General features: G+C 44.0%; 1 protein-coding gene across 1 annotated transcript; it reads right to left on the bottom strand.

Annotated features, from left to right (window-relative positions):
* Positions 1 to 597: 597 nt before the first annotated feature.
* TMEM272 (transmembrane protein 272) lies at positions 598 to 17,983 on the bottom strand. The gene is made up of 4 exons (XM_059840373.1): positions 17,926 to 17,983; positions 10,748 to 10,807; positions 4,381 to 4,463; positions 598 to 1,209 (listed from the first exon to the last, which is right to left on the bottom strand). Exons 1-4 carry the CDS (start codon positions 17,981 to 17,983, stop codon positions 847 to 849), a joined length of 564 nt encoding a protein of 187 aa, XP_059696356.1. The 3' UTR covers positions 598 to 846.
* Positions 17,984 to 18,307: the final 324 nt, after the last annotated feature.

Here is an 18,307-nt window from a genome sequence, read left to right as displayed (position 1 = left end):
CTTTGTGTTCGTGTGGTATTGACAAATTACTGCTGTAGAAAAAGTGTATCCTCTGTCTGGGGAATGCTGAGCCCTCGTTGAAGCACCGATCTGACACTCAGAAGCTCAGTTCAGCCAAAGACTTGCAAAGCAGCCTTAGCTCACTTTGGATGTATTGGATATATATGGATGTGTTCATACCATCTGGTTTAGCCCCAAAATTAGATAGAGATGCTTCCTAGTCTAAGTTCAGAAGAGACCTGAGGGCCATATTCAGGCTGCCTTTTATACATGCCTGTATTGCTATCACAATGCATACTGGCCAGTCTGACAGTGGCCTGGATAGCTCTCTAGTGAGCATCTCAGTTACTGTCAGAGTCCACAGAGTCCACGTGCTTTGCAAAGTAGCCTGAATACAACCCTTTGTCTCAGCTCCCTCATCTATAACACAGGGACAGTAGCAAACCTCAGCAAGACTATGGGGAGATGTTCAGATCCCAGTGAAGAGAACAACATGGCTACTTTTGTAGGCAAAGATGTACTGTGCTATATACAACAAAAGGGGGACCTGGTTTTAGAGGAGTTTGCCATCTGCAAGAGCTCACTCCTGGTAAAACATCCAGAGTTAAAAAATGGGATGTAAAAGTTAGCAGGAATACACCCTGGCACCTGCAGCAGCTTTGCATAGACTATGCTGTATTCCAGCATAGCTATTTCCAGATGTCACTGTATTTTTTCATTTCCCCTTGAAGTTGACTGCTATCACACATATATATCATACAACAAAGATGTACACAAGGGTGAATTATTGCCTGTTCTTTGTTGTACACGCTTTCCCAAATATCTGGAGATTTATTTATGTAGCATTTAGTCTTCTTCAGAAGAGAATCTTTGCCTGGAAAAACAGTATATGCAGCAGCTACAGAAGATAAGGAGAAACAGAACAGTATGGCTAATAATGAGAACACCAACAGCAAAAATGTACAGGGTTTTGTCACAGTAATCCTGAGGCTGATGAAAAGGCGGGATGAAATTTGGCAGATATACAGAAAAAACCCAGTAGTTCCCAAGAATGAACCAGAGAAAGAGGAAAAGGCTGAGAGTTAGATGGACGTAGTACTTGTGAGCATTCTGCCTCCAGGGATACTCGTCATCATCATCATCATCAATCACAACAGACTTGGAAAGCAGCTGCCTCATCCTGGTTGAGTCGTACAGCAGGAGAGTCACCTGGAGGCATTGGGGGAGAAAAGGGAATAAGTGAGGTGTCTGCAGAGAGTCTGAACAACTTCTGGCCACTGCCAGTCTTTGGGTCAAATTAAATTGGGTGTGGGAAAACAGTGTAAGAGAAGGCTAAGGAGCCAAAAATGAGGCAGGTACTGCTGGAAAATAATGCATTTTTTCCTTGTAGGTTATTCACCAGTGGGGGTCATACATTTGAAAAAAATTGCTGATGGAAAGGCATGGGAACAGATTGTGTAGGGAGATGGCAGCAGCTCCCACGCTGGAGACTTTTAAGAACAGATTACAGTAACTGCTAAATGACTTAAGTAGTGCAGTTCCTGCCTTGTAGTGGGTAGATTTTTCTCTTCTAACTCTATTTTTCCATGGTTATAAAGTTGGATCAGTTTATATCAAATTCTGAAGCATATAGACTATGACTTAAACCTCAAAGAAATTGCTTTAGATGCTTGCAATATACTGTTGTCAAATTTTCTTCAATTAAGTGCCATTTTCCCAGATTACCCCGTTCCTGCCTTCAGTTGAAACTAGCAAAGAAGTGTGTGGAATGCCATGATGCCAGGTGGTTAGGAAAGTCTGGTATACAGGGAAATGCAGTAGGACTCATCAGTGATGCCTGGATTTCTCATTTAGTCTTGACAATACAAAGAACACAGCTAGATTCACTGGGGTTCTCAGTCATGTTCTCTTTTCACAGAGTTATAATCTATGCTCATTTTTCTGCTTGAAATGAAAGAGAAGAGCATCCCTCATTTTACACTTTTCTTTCTCCAGAATACTGGGCAAGGAAAACCTGTTCAGGTGTATATTTTTCCAGGATCAGATTTTATTCCATGTGCCCCATTTTCAATAGGAAAAGCTTAGCGAGAGAATCCAGAGTTTTCTCTTATTCTTACTCTTCTCTGGAAAACTGTTTGGTTATATATAAATGATTAAATATTTGTTCACAAAACCGACTGGTTTTCCAGACCAGATGTTGGTACCAATTTTTGAGAAACACAATTTAAAGTCCCAGCACCCACATAGGCCAAAAAATGGTGTTTCAACTGATGTCTCACATCCAACTGAGCACTCAAAGCAACAGGCTTGCTCAAACTATCATCTTCTCATATGAACATTTGTTTTACACAGACTCATGAGGCACAGGAGAGATAAACCTGCGTGGCCAGTAGCTTCAGGTTTCTTCATGAGGGTGCCTGTGGCTGGACCTGAAGCCTACTTCAGTGCATTTAGCTTTCAGCTCAGCACTCAGGTTCTATCAAGCTCAGCAGTGAGAGTGGATTTAAATGGCAGATGAGTATTGGGTTTGAGGCAGTCAGAGAGACCTCCCAGGTAGATTTATGAATCTCAACTGTATCTAAGTACTTCACAGAAAGTGTATTTAATTCTTATGGATATTGCCTTGCCAAGCGTGATTGAAGAAATTGCTGGCAGTTGCTCACATTGTTACTTGCTGCTGAACATACATTTATGGAGCAGCATGGCATGAATTCAACAGGCCTCTCTGGGTGCTCTAGAATGGTTCAGTTGCCGTGGTGAACAGTTACCATTGCTTTTTAAAAGACTGGAGGTGGTAAAGAAATAGATGAGGAGTCTACAGACTGCACAGATCTGGGCTAGAATGACTTGTTATTAGATCATGTCCACCACAGGACAGCATCCATTCAGACTTCATCCTGCACCCATTCTGTGACCTTTGAACTTTCAGAGTGCAAACAAGGGCACTGCTGGATGAAGTCAGTGCAGTCAGTGAACAGAACAGTGGGCAGAGTTCAGATGGGCGAGAGACTTGAATTTGGCTGCAGACCAAGCGCTGAGATAACATGTGAGTGAAGCTAATCAAGCTCTGACCAAATGCACTGCCAAACTGCAAAATAAGCAATTCTGCTGTCAACTGAAGTAAAATTCAAACCATTAATTGATGTCAGCATGAATATTAACTGATCTGTTTGCCACCTTAGTTATAGTAAGAAAAACTGACTTTTAAACCAGAAATAGCTAAGAAGAGTTCAACATTTTTATGAAAGCTTCAGTCCACTAGCCTCAAAATTTCTTTTCAGTTCTGCTCTAATCTTTTCTAATCTATTATTAAATGAACCTTTGATTATACAGATAAGTCCACTGGTGTGATCGAATGACTAAGCATTTGCCAGTAGAACTCACAACACAGCAAATTCCTTGTAACAAGATTAAGCACTTTCTTTTTTTTTTTTTCCCATTTTCTTATTTACTGACCAAAGGTCCTTGGAGGGCATGATTCATATCCCAGTGATGTACTGTGGTTTTTTGCGTTACCACTCTGAAAGAGCGCAGTGAATGCAGAGACCTGCAGAGGAGGATTCTTTCCCCTTTCTTTTAGTCCTGGCAAAGAAAACATGCTAGAAATGTTGTGGTAAGGCTCTTCATGCTCCCTAAAGGCCAGTTAAAAGCACCTGCAAAGGGACTGTCAGAACAGGGTGGATGCTTTAGAGTCAATGCAGAGTTATGTAGCTTTATAGTGACCAGGGTTTATCAAAGGTATGAGGGTGCCTCTACTTGTCAAACTTCCAGACTGTGGCTCAGCAAAGATATAAGTACGCACAGTCCACTAGAAGATAGACAGTTGTGGTTAGAAAATGATGCATCTAGATTAATAAGCCCTGCTGTGTCGCAGGGATCTATTTACTTTGGAAGGAAGTGATTCTGCTGCAGTCATTTACTCCTGGCCAGGTCAGAGTGGGAGTAAATTGAACTTGTGAAGGACTATGAACAAACTCAAGTGGTTTTGTAGTACTCCCAAAGTAAGGAGAATAACTTTGCTTTTTGTCCTGTCTGTATGAAAATAATATAGGAAGATTTGACCTGCTTGGAAGATTGCTTCTGGAAAAAAGACCCCATTTACCACAGACATCCATGATAAGTAGCCATTTCCCTCAGTAGGGATGGTAGCACAGATGCTGTGGTGCAGTAGAAAGTCACACCACAATGTGTGGGACAATGCTGAGCTCATTAGCAGCTCACTTGACTGACAGGTGCTTTTGGTGCTGGAACAAGCACAGCCCGATCTGGTAGCTCTCCAGTACTGGGTGCATGTGGCTGTGTGGAGCTAGCATCATGTCTTAACTAGCAAGTCAAAGTCGAGTCACACAAAATATTTTTCACACACAGAAGGCACATTACCTTTAAGCTGCCAATCACACCACCCACCAGCAGATATAAGGGAATCAGTGGCTGAACTGGGCAGTCTTCCAAAAACTTCATTCCTGAATGGCAAAAATGGATGTTTGTTATCTCAGGTGACCAGATATTGCAACAAGCTGTACAGTGAGAACTATAGAGGCTGTAAGTGAAGTGTATCGCTTACACCCAAGACTTGTATCCTGTGTCTGTTGAAATGGGGGCTGAATTAAAAGGAGGCTGCACCTCCCACTAGAGGAGTGAGGGCCATGAACAAGCAAAAGGCAGGAGAAAGAAGAGAGAGCAAAGACAAAACCAACATTTCTATTTTCCGACAATACTAATTGCAGGAACATATAGAGGTCATTAGCTTCAGCCACAGCTCTTTGTTACCATTGACTGAGCTGGACAGGAAACTTTCATCAGCAGTAGAAAATTCACTGAAAATCAAAACTACAAAAAAGGAATTCTGATAAACTTCCTCCAGGATTTTCCTGCTTATTAGTTCCTATGAGTGTGGCATGTTCCTGAGTCAGATGCCTGGAAGCTTGGGAGCCAATACCCGTGGGTGCACCTGGAACTGTTTTAGCTTTCCAGGCAGCTGATAGGGAGCTGTAGAAGCTCAAGTTTCCAAGCTGTTTGGGTTGCTGGAGGATAAAAGAATTGGTTGTTATGGAGCTGAGGACCCTGGCAACCCTCAAATCTACTGTAAGAAAGAGAAAGTTGGGTAAGTTTTAGGGAAGAGGGTGTATGGCTGTGTGAAGATGTTGCTGGCAGTAGAGACTGAAGCTTGTGATACAGGTCTGTGGCAGTAAAACTCATCTGTCCAAATATAGATGTCTGCAATGCAGACATCCATATGTGAACTAGTTTTCTACACTCTGTAGTCAATACGGAGAAATAGGCACTTTTAAAATTCAATTCATTTATCATTTATTCAATTCATCATTTGAAATGGGTCGGGTGAGTTGGTCCCTGAAAGCACTTCTGACTCTCCATGGCTATACAAGGAATCCAGACAGCCAGCTGTAGATACCTATAAGTTAGATGGGATGAATCTCCTGCCCAAGTCTCTTATCCAATGGCATCTCCAGAAATTTTAAACAGTTCATTACACTGTAATTTTATTGGTATTGTTCCCATGTTTCAAGGCTTTGATGGGTCAGTTGCACAGGGTAGAAAGGATTTTCTGTTTTCTTCTTGCTATATAAAAAGTTTGCAAGGAGATATTCTGACTTTTCTATGAATAAGTGGAGTCACCTAGTTACAGGATACCAAAAGGAATGTGCTGGTCTTAGTGATAAATATCTCTCAGGTGAAATGTCTTGCCTCCATTTTCAGAACTACACTGAATAGGAGGAATTAGGAAAGAAGTACCAGTGGGTTTTGGTGTGGTGGAGGTTTTTGTTGTTTTGGGGTTTTTTTTGTTTTGTTTTGGTTTTTCTTTTCTATGGCTGTTATCCTCTTTACTTGTCAATTTGTCCACCAAATCCACTGCTATTGCTGGTCCAGAGCATTGCTCGTGTACTGAACCTCTCCTGCACTCTTTGCATGGCCTAATACAGGTGCTCTGGATTGTGGTTGCTTGCTACAAGTCTGACTTTAGTCACAGGACATGGGACAGTGTTTTGTGGTCTGCAGTTTTGTGATCCCCTGTGTGTAAGGGCTGTGGACTCTTCTATATTAAGTATTTATTACCAACCTTTGTATAAATGGAAAAGGCTGCACTTAGATGGATTTGGACTCTCTCCCCTTTCATTTTTATTACAAAGCTGTAATTTTTTTGTCCATTTTGCCACTATGTAACATTGAGACCTGCTCAGATTCCCAGCTTTAGAGGGGTGGGCAGCAGGGAAATTGTCACAAATTACATCACGTTCATCAGAAATCTGCTGCCAAGGTTTCCAAAGTACTTGGCCATCTAATAGACTGCCACAAAAGCAGCTGGCCAGGGATCACTGGGAATATATTTCAGTTTAGGAACCTAGGCAATTTCTATTTCCAGTGTGTTAACTGAGATTTCAATTTGAGGGGGAAAAAAAGTCGAGAAAAAAATGCCTTTTTTTTTTTCTCATGCTGCTCTGATTCTCTTTCCCAGGCAAATCTATTATGGAATCCTTTCATATATATAACATGACATCAATCAGTCTTGGGAAGGATTTGAGTGACAGACAGTGGCACTCTGTAGGTTTTGGGAGAATACTGCAGACAGATATGACAGTGAAAGAGTAGGTCAAAGCAGGTGATACAGTGGTAACTTTAAAAATACACCCCAAGGTGTAAATAGGAAATGTGGACCTACACTTGACAGATGGGCACTGGTATTTGTTACAGTGAAATCAGTGAATGTGCCAATCAGTTCTCACACAGCATGTGTTTGGTTTGTCTGGGAGCACCAAAACTAGTTGGAAAGCATCAGTACTAGCTCTTCTTTCCCATAAGCAACAGATGACTTTGACTGCTAGAGATGGGATATATGGACCATGAGAGATCAAAGATCTGCTTCTACTGCAGTGCTCCCTGCAAGCCAGAGCAATCTGTGGTTCAGAGTGAAAAACAATTGAGCCTGACCAGAACATAGACCAGCACAGGAGTCCAAATGAATGAACCAAAGACCTGTGCGAGATCAGACACAGCCTGAACAGCATCCAAAGGGGAAAAAACAAGAGATGGGAGGCTTGGGAAAGCAGAGGTACTTACACATTTTACCTCTTGGCTACCACAGAACAACACTGCAGTGGGATCCAGGACACAGGGTCCAGCAAGTGGAAATAGCACTTGTGAGCAAACAGGACCATGGCTTCTCTAAGGGCACCATTTGGGGCAGTGCTCTGGCATGGCCCATAAAGGATTGCTACCAACCAAGTGTCCTTGTGACTCATGATTATCCATGAGATGAGGGGGCAGGACAAATAAAAATCAATACAGCATTGGCCTCTTTTAGCTGCTTTACTCTTCTCAGCTGAAATGGCTGAAGTACACCTGTAGGAAAGGAGGGCTGCCGTATAGCAAGGCTGATCCGCTCTTTGGTGCCCACTACACAACTTTATTCCTAATGGGAGGCAGAGACCTCAACATGCCAGGCCATTTTCAGGTGTTCCTCATGGATGGCTGCAGCTGTCATCACTTAGCACAGACCTCAGTCGAGCCCTGACTGTGGGCCTTACTCTTGGATCTAGGTGCTGCAGAGAATTTCTCTCAAAGTAATTGCTTTTGGGCACCATTTTATCAGAAAGCATATCAGCAAATCAGAGGACTGCCTGAAGGACTGGAATGCAAGGAAAGATTGCGTTAAACAATAATTGCTAAAGCACAAGACCGGTTCCAAAGTAAAGGCACAGAGTATGAGAATAGGTTTCAGACAATTCTCAGGAGCATTTTAGATTTGCAGAACTATTTGGTGTATGAAGAGTAGTACTAGTACTGGGTTAAATTTGAACAGAGGGCAATTTAAACTACTTATTAAAAAAACCCCCGTGTCGTCAGCTTTCAAATGTGGTTTAGCTACCCTTGGGGAATTCTGTGTATAAAAGTACTCTGGACAAAATACAAGAATGGGTTCTTGAGAGTAATCCTTCACTGTCCTGGAAACTAAAAAAAATTAAAATAAATCTCTATACCTTTGGAGTGTTTAGTGAAAAAAGGGATCTTCTCTGCCAGTAAAAGTGAAAAAGCTGCTAAACAATCTATGGCTTAAGTGATGTCACTAGTCTGCAGCTTGGAAAATATGCTGAGTCCTTTTCATGTAGCTTGAATTATACTGTGATTTACAGCATTATGAATTTTGAGAGTGTATAATGTTAGCGTGTAATTATTACCAGGGCTGCCTGTTATTAATCTCTGAGTTTTAGCAAGTATTTTATCTCACAGTTTTCCTTTGTAGGAAGCAAGAGCCAAAATGACTGGAGGCACATCAGCAAGTTTTTTTCTGAGATCATGGTAACAGAATATTATCAGAAAATCATAGGGTTTTGCTTGGAAAATAAATATCTGCATTTTCCTTGACATTTCATTTTCCTAAAAATACCTCTGCTGATATGGAGCTGCAAGAAACCAATATCCTCTGACAACACTACATTATAGTGACATTATCTCTTAATTTCAGTAAGTTGTGGGGAAAAAAAGGGCTCTGTGTCTGATGCAGGAGATATCCAGAGCTCCAGGCTAATATCTTACTATAGACTTTCCACTTCTCACTGATCCTAAAGATATTGTGAAATATTCCTGAGAAATTATATTTTTGAGTGGTCAGATTCCAGACCTGGATTCATTTCCAGAAAGCAGGATGTCAGTATGCATGGAAACCATGCCACATTTTGTATTATACCTTCCCATCTCTATTTCACAGTTCAGGCATATTCAGCCTGGGGAAAAGCTAAAGCTAGAATCTTCTTAAGGGATAAATAGCAATCTTAAGTCATGGATAAATAGAAGAGCAGAAGTGTTGAGATGTGGCAGTTCAGTCCATTTCCCTGCTTCCTAATTGCTCCCGATCCCTCGTTAGAACTCCCTGGTTCCTAATTAGGACATCCTAATTGGAATCCCACCATAGTCATGAGTGGTACTTTGAAAGCCCCAGATTAAGGGAATAGCACCAGCCTTTAGCTGAACACTTATTATGTGGGTTTGGATAAATATCCATGCCAATGGGCCAGGCATCCCAACTGCCTTAAAAATCACCTCATCTCAAGGCAGACACCTGAGAGAGGGTGTGGGAATTTAACTGTCAGGAACGTCCATTTCCCTCAACAGCCTGCAAGGACAACACACAGCGCTCAGCCTGGCTGTGGATGCACACAATCCAAGTCTAAGTGGGATGCAGCTTGCCCTCAGCATCTGCATCTAGAGTTCCTTTGGACCATCCTTAATTTGTAATGAGGCACCAGGTGAACAGCTTCTCAAAGGCAAGGGCTCCTGAGGACTTTGAATTCAAAGTGATCTGGATATGCTGGAAAAAGGCATTCAAAATCTACAAGACAAAAACTGATAGAGCCAAACACTATGTGTAGGGGAGGCAACTTCAAGGTAAATAAAAAAACAAGGTATGTCTGGTAAAGAGCAGCACTGCCAAAAACCATCTGGGCTTACAACGCATCATAAACTAAATCGGAGAAAATGAGTTGGTGCAGAGAGACCATGTTTCATTTTGAGATGTGTTTACAGAAATCCTGCATGTTAAACAGAGGAGCTAATTACCCTGCACTGCTCATTCCTCGGGTTTCAGCTGGAGGCCTGTGTTACATCATTCTTTTATTCATAAGGAAAAATACTTCCATTGGCCAGAGGTCAAAGGAGGGAGGCAAAAATGGAGGAAAAAAAAAAAAAAACTACAGAAACAGTGACCTGTGAGGTCAGGATGAAAGAATTAGGTTTTTAAGACCTCTGGGAAAACAAAAGAGAAGATGGAACAGGGTTATTATAGCAGCCTTCAAACAGTTCAAAGGATCTCTTGAGTAGGACAGTGACCAATATGTTTTTGTGACCACAATGGGCAGGACAGGCTGTAATCTGTTTAATTTGCCATAGGGAAGATTTAGGTTGGATATGGGGAAAAATATTTTGTCTTTGAGAGCAATAAAATGTTGAAATAGCTTCCTTGGGAAACCATAGAATTTCCTTGAGCAAGGGCAAGTTAGACATCTGTCAGGGATGCTGTGAGCACATGAGCCTGTCTAAAAGCAGAGGTGAATTGGTGTCTCCACTGATGTTTCTCTAGTGGGGTTCACAACCCATATGGAGGATATGAAAGGCCCAAAGGGAGCAATGAACTGTTACAGAAAAAACAAAGATCTATGTTAATGGTAAGGGAAAGGTGATGCTTAAGAAAAGAGAGGCCTTATGCAGTTTTAAAAGGTATAAAATTCTGCAGCTCAAAGGATTTTCCTTTCTTAAATATTTGATCTTGAAATGCTACTCACAAATCCAGCTTTTGAGGGGTTATACAGAGACAGATCAGCCAAAACCAGGTCTGACTTTTGAGAAGGTAGAGAAACAGCAGCCTACAACATCTCTTTTTCCCTTCAAGCACTATACTTCTACAATTTTTTGCAGTGTAGTTAATACAGAAGGATCCTGAGTAATGAAATCTTCTCATATGTCAGATTCTGAGCTTCCTCCCACATACAAAGCTGGGTTTTAAGGTAAAACACACTGGAGGGGTTTTTAAGATAAACAGGGTCAGAATTCAAGTACTCCTTCCTTCCTGATACGGAGTGTGGGCTGAGATTCTGTCTGAAGCTAAAGTACCAAGACAGGGGTTTAACAGTTGGAAACCCTGAATTTTCCAGTTCCTTTCTTCCACCAGATATGTTAACCTGCCACAGAGTGCCAGGAAGTTTCTATTTTCAATTTACTTTAGTTGTCAACTTACCTATAAAAGTCATGGACAGTGGTAAGGCAAGGAAAGCGAGGAGCCCAAATATAAAGCATGCTGTGAAGGAGAAAAGAAAGACCGTGTTATTTGGGCTAGTTCAAGTTTAGAGGCCAACATTTCTCTCCAGTTCTTTACAGATGCTCTGTAAATCCAGACAATTGTGTAGGAAGAAATACAGTGCACTTGATAGGGTGGGAATATCACCTGTGTTGTGCAGCATTTGTGGTGATGAGACCAGCACATGTTTTATCGCTTCCAGGATGCAGTGAGAGACACAAACTGCTTTTGCAGCTACTGCTTGCAGCTTGACTTAATCCAAGGGCAAGGAGTCATCCACTGCTGCCTTATCCTGCATCCCTTTCAGAGGCACTGCCAGGCAACTGTGCAGTAACAAGTAATTCTGCATCAGCTAATCCATGGCAACTGATGAGCCGTATCTGTTTGCTAAGCAAATAGCAGCTTTAATGCCATTACACTTACTTTTCACTGATAGCTAAATAAACTGTCTTTATCACAGATGTGAATAGTTTCTGGCTGGTCTAACTCCCTGACCCAGCTTAGCTCATGAGCACAAAGGCAGCAGCCCTGCTGTAAGGAGTGGGATTTGTCATTGGGCTAGATCAGCTTTAAGCTGTGTGGAAGGGTGTTCTAAGGGATGCACACAGACTCTCCCTGCAGGTGAATGGACCAGAGGGGCTTACCTAGAGAGTTGCTGGTGTATCTGAGCCTTGATGTTTCCCCTGCCCAGCCAGGTGCTGCAGAGGATGAGTGCTTACCTTCCTGGTGGGTGAGGGACACTAGTGTCTAGAACAGTGTGAGCAGCCTGTCTCACAAGATGTCACCTCTGTGCCTAATCATGAACACTTGGCAACATGAAGTGAAACGCTGCCCTGCCAAATGAGAGTAAAATATAATGAGGGCATTCTGTGGCAAGTGTCCCTTCAGAGCCCTCCCAGAAATGGCTCAGGCTGCAAGTGGGTGCTTAAGGGTGCCAAAGTGCAGGTCGGCATAGGTTGCAGAGGGGCCGAGAAGAACATGGATAAGAAAAGGAGTAGGATGTCTCCTTGGAGGCTTGCAAAAAAAATCTTGGAGCAAGTATTTGGAGTTGGCGTGGGACCAGCCCTTTCCCTGGGTAAACTGTGTCCTGCAGTTCCCCATGCCAGAGAACTGCAACCTCTGCAAGGTGCATGGTGTCCTCCTGGCCATGCAGGTCCAAGGACACTGCCAGCACCCTGCGGACAGTGCCGCTCTGGAAAATTCTGCAGCACTGCCAAAATACCACCCTCAGGCTCCTTAGAGAAAAAGGGCAGCATCACTGCCTGTTTTACAGAAGGAGAAACAGAGTGGACATAGGAACAGCATCAAAATTCAGAGCAGATCCACCAGGCTTTCTGACTCGCAGACACTTTTCATGGGAACATGCCATCCCCCACATGCTGCTCGTGTTTTCTCCACAGAGAACCAGGATCTTACACTTAAGAGCTTGAGAGACATCTTTCTCAGGAGTAGCATGTTTGTTATCTCCATGAACTGGGAGAGACTGAGGGTATTTTGAGCTGAAGAAAGCACTTCTGTTCCTTTGTGCCACCCCTTCCTCCTTTCTGTCGGCCAGTCTCCCTCACTCTCTCTCTCTCCCCCTCTCTTATTTTTACTCAGACTCCTATCTCTTGAATGCTGCATAATACAGAAATTCTTCCTCTACCTGAATAGTGTCCTACACTTGACTAAGCTCTGTCAACCACTGACAGCCTCTCATTAGAACAACTCAGCCTAGAGCCTCCCTTTTCACCACATGTCACATTTTGTGCTAGCTGTTATCTAGACTATTCTTTCATATCAAGAAGTGATGGTATTGTAAATGAGTCGGGCTTCCAACATCATTTGTGGGCAAACAGTGCCCACAGGCTGGGCAACCCATTTATCTGGTGCCCGAAGGGGTGCTGCTCAGGTCTGCAGGCATTGCACCGACTGCCTGGTGTGGCCACAAGTGCTGTCACTGCAGCGCAGCCCTCGGAGCGACGTCACCCCTCTGCCTGTGGTTTCGTAGCTGCCTCCTGTCCCTGCCCGTGCGGCACGGGAGGTGCTCAGGAGGAGGACGAGGAGGAGAAGGCATCGTGTCATTTGTTAGTTGTGCAGTGCCTGTTCTGCCTGACCCTGGGGAGGGACGCTGCAGTAACCTCTGAAAAAAAGCTCAGGGGGCTCATCCATGTGCGAGGCTGCACATCTGGCACACAGGTGTCCTTGCTTGCTTGTGTCTGACATCTGCCCAAGAGCCCGCTTTTGGAGGGGAGAAGTGGGAGGTAGAGACCACTCAGAGCTCAAGAGAGAGAGATAATGGTTCATTAATTCCGCTCCCGAAGCAGTCGCTGGGAATGTATTTACTCATTATCTCCCCATTCAGCTACAGCCTCTTAGGTCTCGAATTGGAGGGGCAGATGCATAGTCTGGGAAGGCTTCCAGATCCATGTTTAACAAAGTGAGACTCTTCAACAATTGCCTACACAACTGGCAGGGCTCTGCAGCCACTCTCAGTGTCGCTAGCAGCGCTAGAGACTGATTTTCCCTAAATGTGTGGGGGTTTCACAGAAATGCTGCTCAGCCGGGATTCACGCATTCTCTGCCTGGGTTTGTCTGGGCTGTGCTGCCCCGTTCTGGTGCGAAGACAAATTGCTTCAGAGAATGGTACTTGCCGCAGGGTAGCCTGGCTCAGCAGAGAGGACCTGCCTGCGCACGCGGGGCTTTGTGCTGTTTTTATGTCGGCGATATCTCTTCAAAGACTGGTCAGAGGAGACCCTGACCCCATTCCTGTGATAAGTAGCAAAAAAGGGCTGTAGTCTCTAAAAACACAGCACAACTAGGGAAGTGTTTCCAGGCATGTCTCGAAAGGGTATCTGGTGCCTGGGCACAGGGCAGGAGACCTCACTGCTCTGTATCAGCAGGGCAGTGCCTGCTGGGGCACTGGTGAAGTCCTGCTGTGGATCCCAACATGCTGGGAAATGGATGGAGGGAAGAGCCAGTGTCTGGGATCACACCAGAGGAAGAAGAGAACTGGTGGCTGAATATCTTGCACATTCCTTGAAATCTGTGGTCACAAAAATTAGATCTGTGGGTGCAGGTTTTGTGTTTCCTGCCCAGCAGTACAGTCAGCTGATTTAAATCTGCTGTTTGGCTGAGTTCCTCTTGCCATGATTTCCCCACAGAAGTAAACATGCTTGAGAGCACTGTTGACGTTTTGGCTGTATGTCTTGGTCTCTCTTCTGTCAGATGCCTGAACCTTTGCATCTTCCACGTCCATGCCCTTGCACTGCAGCTCTCCTCCCAGTCCTCTGCCACTCCCTTCTTGTGCCTGGCCTCAGAACACACAGCCTGTTGCCCCCTGGCATCTGCTTGGGATCTGGAGGCAGTATTGGAGGTGACACCAATTCACCCATGGGCTCCTCAGACTTTATTTTGCTGCCACGAGTTTTCCAAGCACTTGAAAGTTACAGATCAGCTCAGGCTGTCCCTATTTGCTTTGAGGAGAGAGAAAAATTTCTTTCTTTTCAGGTAAGAGTCTTCACAAGATTTTCAGAAGCTATTTATGACTATAAATCTCAATCTACCTACTCTCCCCAGTTATATGCTAATACAGCTGTAGTGCAAGCTGCTCAGTAGAGTGACAAGCCCTCTGATAATAAATACTGTAATAAATGAAGTGTTGGTTACATTACCATCACTCCCAGGTGCTGCTATTTGTTCTGTAGTCTGTCAGGTTCTGGATAAAAAAGAATTTTTTTTTTAATATGACATACTACCAGCTTCCAAACAAAGTCTGCAGTTACCCCAGGATTTATCTGCATGAACAAGCTGAGGAGCAAAACTCTGTGTGAAAATATGCCAAAGTATGCCCTTTGAATGACACCCTGTGGGAATGCTGCTCTGAAGGGGCCTGACTCCCAGCAGTCTGGGTGTTAGGAAATTTGGGTCAAATTCAGTTGGCAGGGCCCCATGCCTGCTGATGCCCTGAGGCAGGCGCAGATGGCAATGCAGTAGCTCAGCAAGCAGTGTCACAGTGTGCTGCACTGCAGCATGGGTGCTGTAACAGGCTGGAGTGCAGATGGGGAGCAGGTATTTTCATCCATGTTTCATTCCTGCACGGCATCTTCAGGCATCACCTGCACTGCTGATAGGCACTTGGAGAAAAGAAAGAATGCAACCTGTGAGGGTGTTTTGGTGGCAGAGAAAGATTTGACATATCTTCTGAAGAACCAGCCCCAGTAAGATTGTATGTTTTATAGACCAGAGATGAGTCTGCCCGTGATTTTGGTGGCTGTGATTACTGGCTGTCATTCTGTGCTTTCAAGTCACAGGAAAATGTCACTATCTCAGATGGGATATGCAGAAAAGACTTGAAAGAAGTAACATGAAGGAAAGGAATTAAACCTGTTCAGCTTGGCTGGCCACCACCAAATAAAAAAAATAACAGCAAGGTTTGAGCACTCAAAACCGGACCTGTGAGTGATCCAAAGAGTAGAGACATGAGATATCCTTGAGCAAAACCAAAGACTTCTCTGTTCATGAGGCTAAATGCCATAGCAAGGAGATACATTGATGGAATAGTCTCTGGGGATGAATGGCAGGAATCCCATCCCTGGCATGATTTAATCCCTTGAGCAGACTAGATACTCAGAGGCTGGAGGATTCACAGTAAGGAACAGCCACTCTCATGGAGACCTCTAGTTCCAGTGCAAAGCCACCATTTGAGGCAGGGAAAATGTGAGGAAAATGACCAAATCCCAGCTCAGGGCCACCAGCTGTTTGCTGTGTTCCACCACTCTTTCCTTAGGCAGGGTTGAATTCCTGCAATATAGAACTTTGGTACCCAGATATCAGCATCACACCACCTAAAATTTATGTCCTATGTGTAGCTGCCTTGGGGGTTGAGCAGTATTGCAGAGTGTCTAGCCTGGATTTTATATTATGCCTCTGGATACTGAACTACAGTTAAGCCATGGTCTAAATTCTGGATTTGGCCCCTTGTGAATAATTTCCAGAAGTAATTTTATAACAATATTTAGGCATAACATATAGAGTCATTCAGTTTGCTTTGCAGTAGACCCAGGGTAGTGGATTAGGCTTTTTTATTTTGGTCAGTAAATTGAAGACTGAACTTAAATTGCTACACCAAGAATGAAAAGATGCTCCACAGGTGGGTTGGCTCTTGGGAGAGCCAACCCACCTCTATTTAAATACCAGGAGACCAAAGGTACAAATGTGGCTTTTGCTGAAAAGGTCTTTGAAAAATAAATACAGGATGATAAGGAAAAGTGAAATTAAGCATCGCTGCATTTCATGGGGGCTTGCATTTTAATGAACATAAAATCAATTTTTGATACATTAGCTGATCCATAGCTAAAGCTGAGCTTTATTTTGAACTTAAGCACAATAAGAACCTGAAGATACTTTTCTGTAATGATATGTCTGAGTTCCTCACTCATGGGTAACTTTTCAGGTATCCAAGAGAGTGCTTCTGGTGTAGAAGAACATAGGTGAGATCAGAACCAATCCAAATATTTTTTAAAAAATTCTAAAGGGTTAATTATTTTCTCTCTCGTCATTGAAGTTCCCGTGCTAATTTAATAACAGGGAATGGTAACATTTTGCTTGTAGACACTAGGAGCAAAAATCAGAGAAAATACCACTTTTGACCTTTTAAATTGTAATATTCACCAATGAGTCCAGATCCTCCCTGCATGTCCTTTCTGCAGGATGTGAGGGATCCCACAGGGACCAGTTGAGTCCCAATTCCATTCCCAGGCACTCATCACAGTATAGGGTGCATGCTCTGCACCCCTTGTTTTCCATCACTCCCCAGCCCTCCTTTCCCCTGGGGCAGTGATGAGCATGAAAAAGTGGGCCAGAAAATATTCTCTCCTCCTCTACCTGTGCCAGGTTTCTGCAGGGATGCCTGGACTGAGCTTTCTGTCCCTTTGGCCTGATTTTCTCTGCCAGGTTGTAAGACAGCGAGTTGAGGGTTTTAATCATTAACAAAAGTTAATTCTGAGCTTTGAGAGCCTTTCAGGCAAAGCAAAGATCAGGAGTATAGAAGACTCCGAGGTAACATCCTAGACTGGCAAATGCAGCAATTAGTGTGGGTACAGTACCGGTTAGGAAGAGTGGTCAAGGGGTTTGCTGCTTCTTGTATTTGAGTGGAATTAGAAATTTCTGCTGCCTAGAAGTGAAACCAAAAGGCACTTGCATCTCAGAGTGAAAAGGAGATGCAGTCAGCAGGAGTAAGCTGCTTTAAAACCCATGGATTTTAGCCTCCTGCTGAGGAGACTGCTTCCCTGATCTTACAAAACCCCACCTCTGAAGAGTGTTTCTCCTGTGCCTCTGTGAAGCTTGCACAGCCTCAGCCCAGGTCAACTTTCTGCTGCATTGCTCCTTGGAGAGCAAGAATCAGCCTGTTCCACCAGCTATCAGCTCATTACAGCCCTCTGTGAACTCCACCCTGGGTGGGGAGAACCAGTTGCTTTAAAACCTGGTCAAGCCCAGGCTCTCATGCAAAAGAACCTCTGTCCAGATAACTGATGCTTCCAAACCCCAGCAAGGGGCTGCTTATGGGGGATACCCCCACCCGCAGTGGCCCTTGTGCCAGGGAGCAGGCAAGCAGAGGGAAGAATAACCTGTCCCAGATCTCACTGGGTGAAAGGAGGGATATTCCTGACCACATTCCCTCCCTAGACTTGTGTCCCTGTGCCATCACACAGGCTGGCAGCAGTTTTGCTTGGTGGGAATTGCTCCTAGGAGAGTTTGTTCTCAGGCTGGCTGTGCTGCTCTTCACAAGGTGGTTTTCCCTGGGGATGCTTCTGCTGCACTATGTGTAAGGTAACACTTCAGAGAGGAGGCAAACACATTATTTTGCTTAGGCTGTCTGTTGCTGCCCATATTTAGGTACATGGTGATGTTTGTTTGAAATTTTGTGCTAGTTGCTATACTTCAAATACTGCAAGAGGCAGCTGCTGTTAGGGTAGAGTTACTATTGCACACTCCATCAGTACCCAAAATTATCTAGGAAAGGAAACTTCAGTGGAAGATTCAGGTGGGACTTGGTAGCATTGTGATTCCTTTATATGCTTGGCTTAGCAGCAGGGCTGCTTAAATACATGAGGCAATGGCTACCAGAATTGCCTTACCATTGCTGGCAATTTTAGATATGCACCGGTGGCAGGCTTTCTCCAGGCCAGCAGCCATGGTGGTGAACCTTTTGGGGTGCCTGTGGAGACAGAGAAATTAATATGGCTATAAGAAGTGTCTTTACCTTACCAAGTATCTTGACTCAGAGTACTCTCACACATGCTGGCAAGCTTTCACTACCCTCAAAAACCCCAAGCATCCAGAAACCCAGCCAGCAGTGTGGCATACCCAGAGGCAGGTATACCTTCCAGCAGCCCCAGGCTTGCCTGCTGGTGATGATGCTCAAGCCCATGGCTCACAGGGAGGCTGGGGGAGAAGTATTAATGCCATCTTCCTGAAAGCTATGAAAGGTTCTGTCTTCACTTTGGGTTTCGAGCAGAA

The sequence above is a fragment of the Haemorhous mexicanus genome, chromosome 2 (assembly GCF_027477595.1).
Source record: "Haemorhous mexicanus isolate bHaeMex1 chromosome 2, bHaeMex1.pri, whole genome shotgun sequence".
Taxonomy (NCBI): domain Eukaryota; kingdom Metazoa; phylum Chordata; class Aves; order Passeriformes; family Fringillidae; genus Haemorhous; species Haemorhous mexicanus.
Note: the sequence above shows the minus strand (reverse complement) of the source record. Positions and strands in the feature narration are given on the sequence as shown.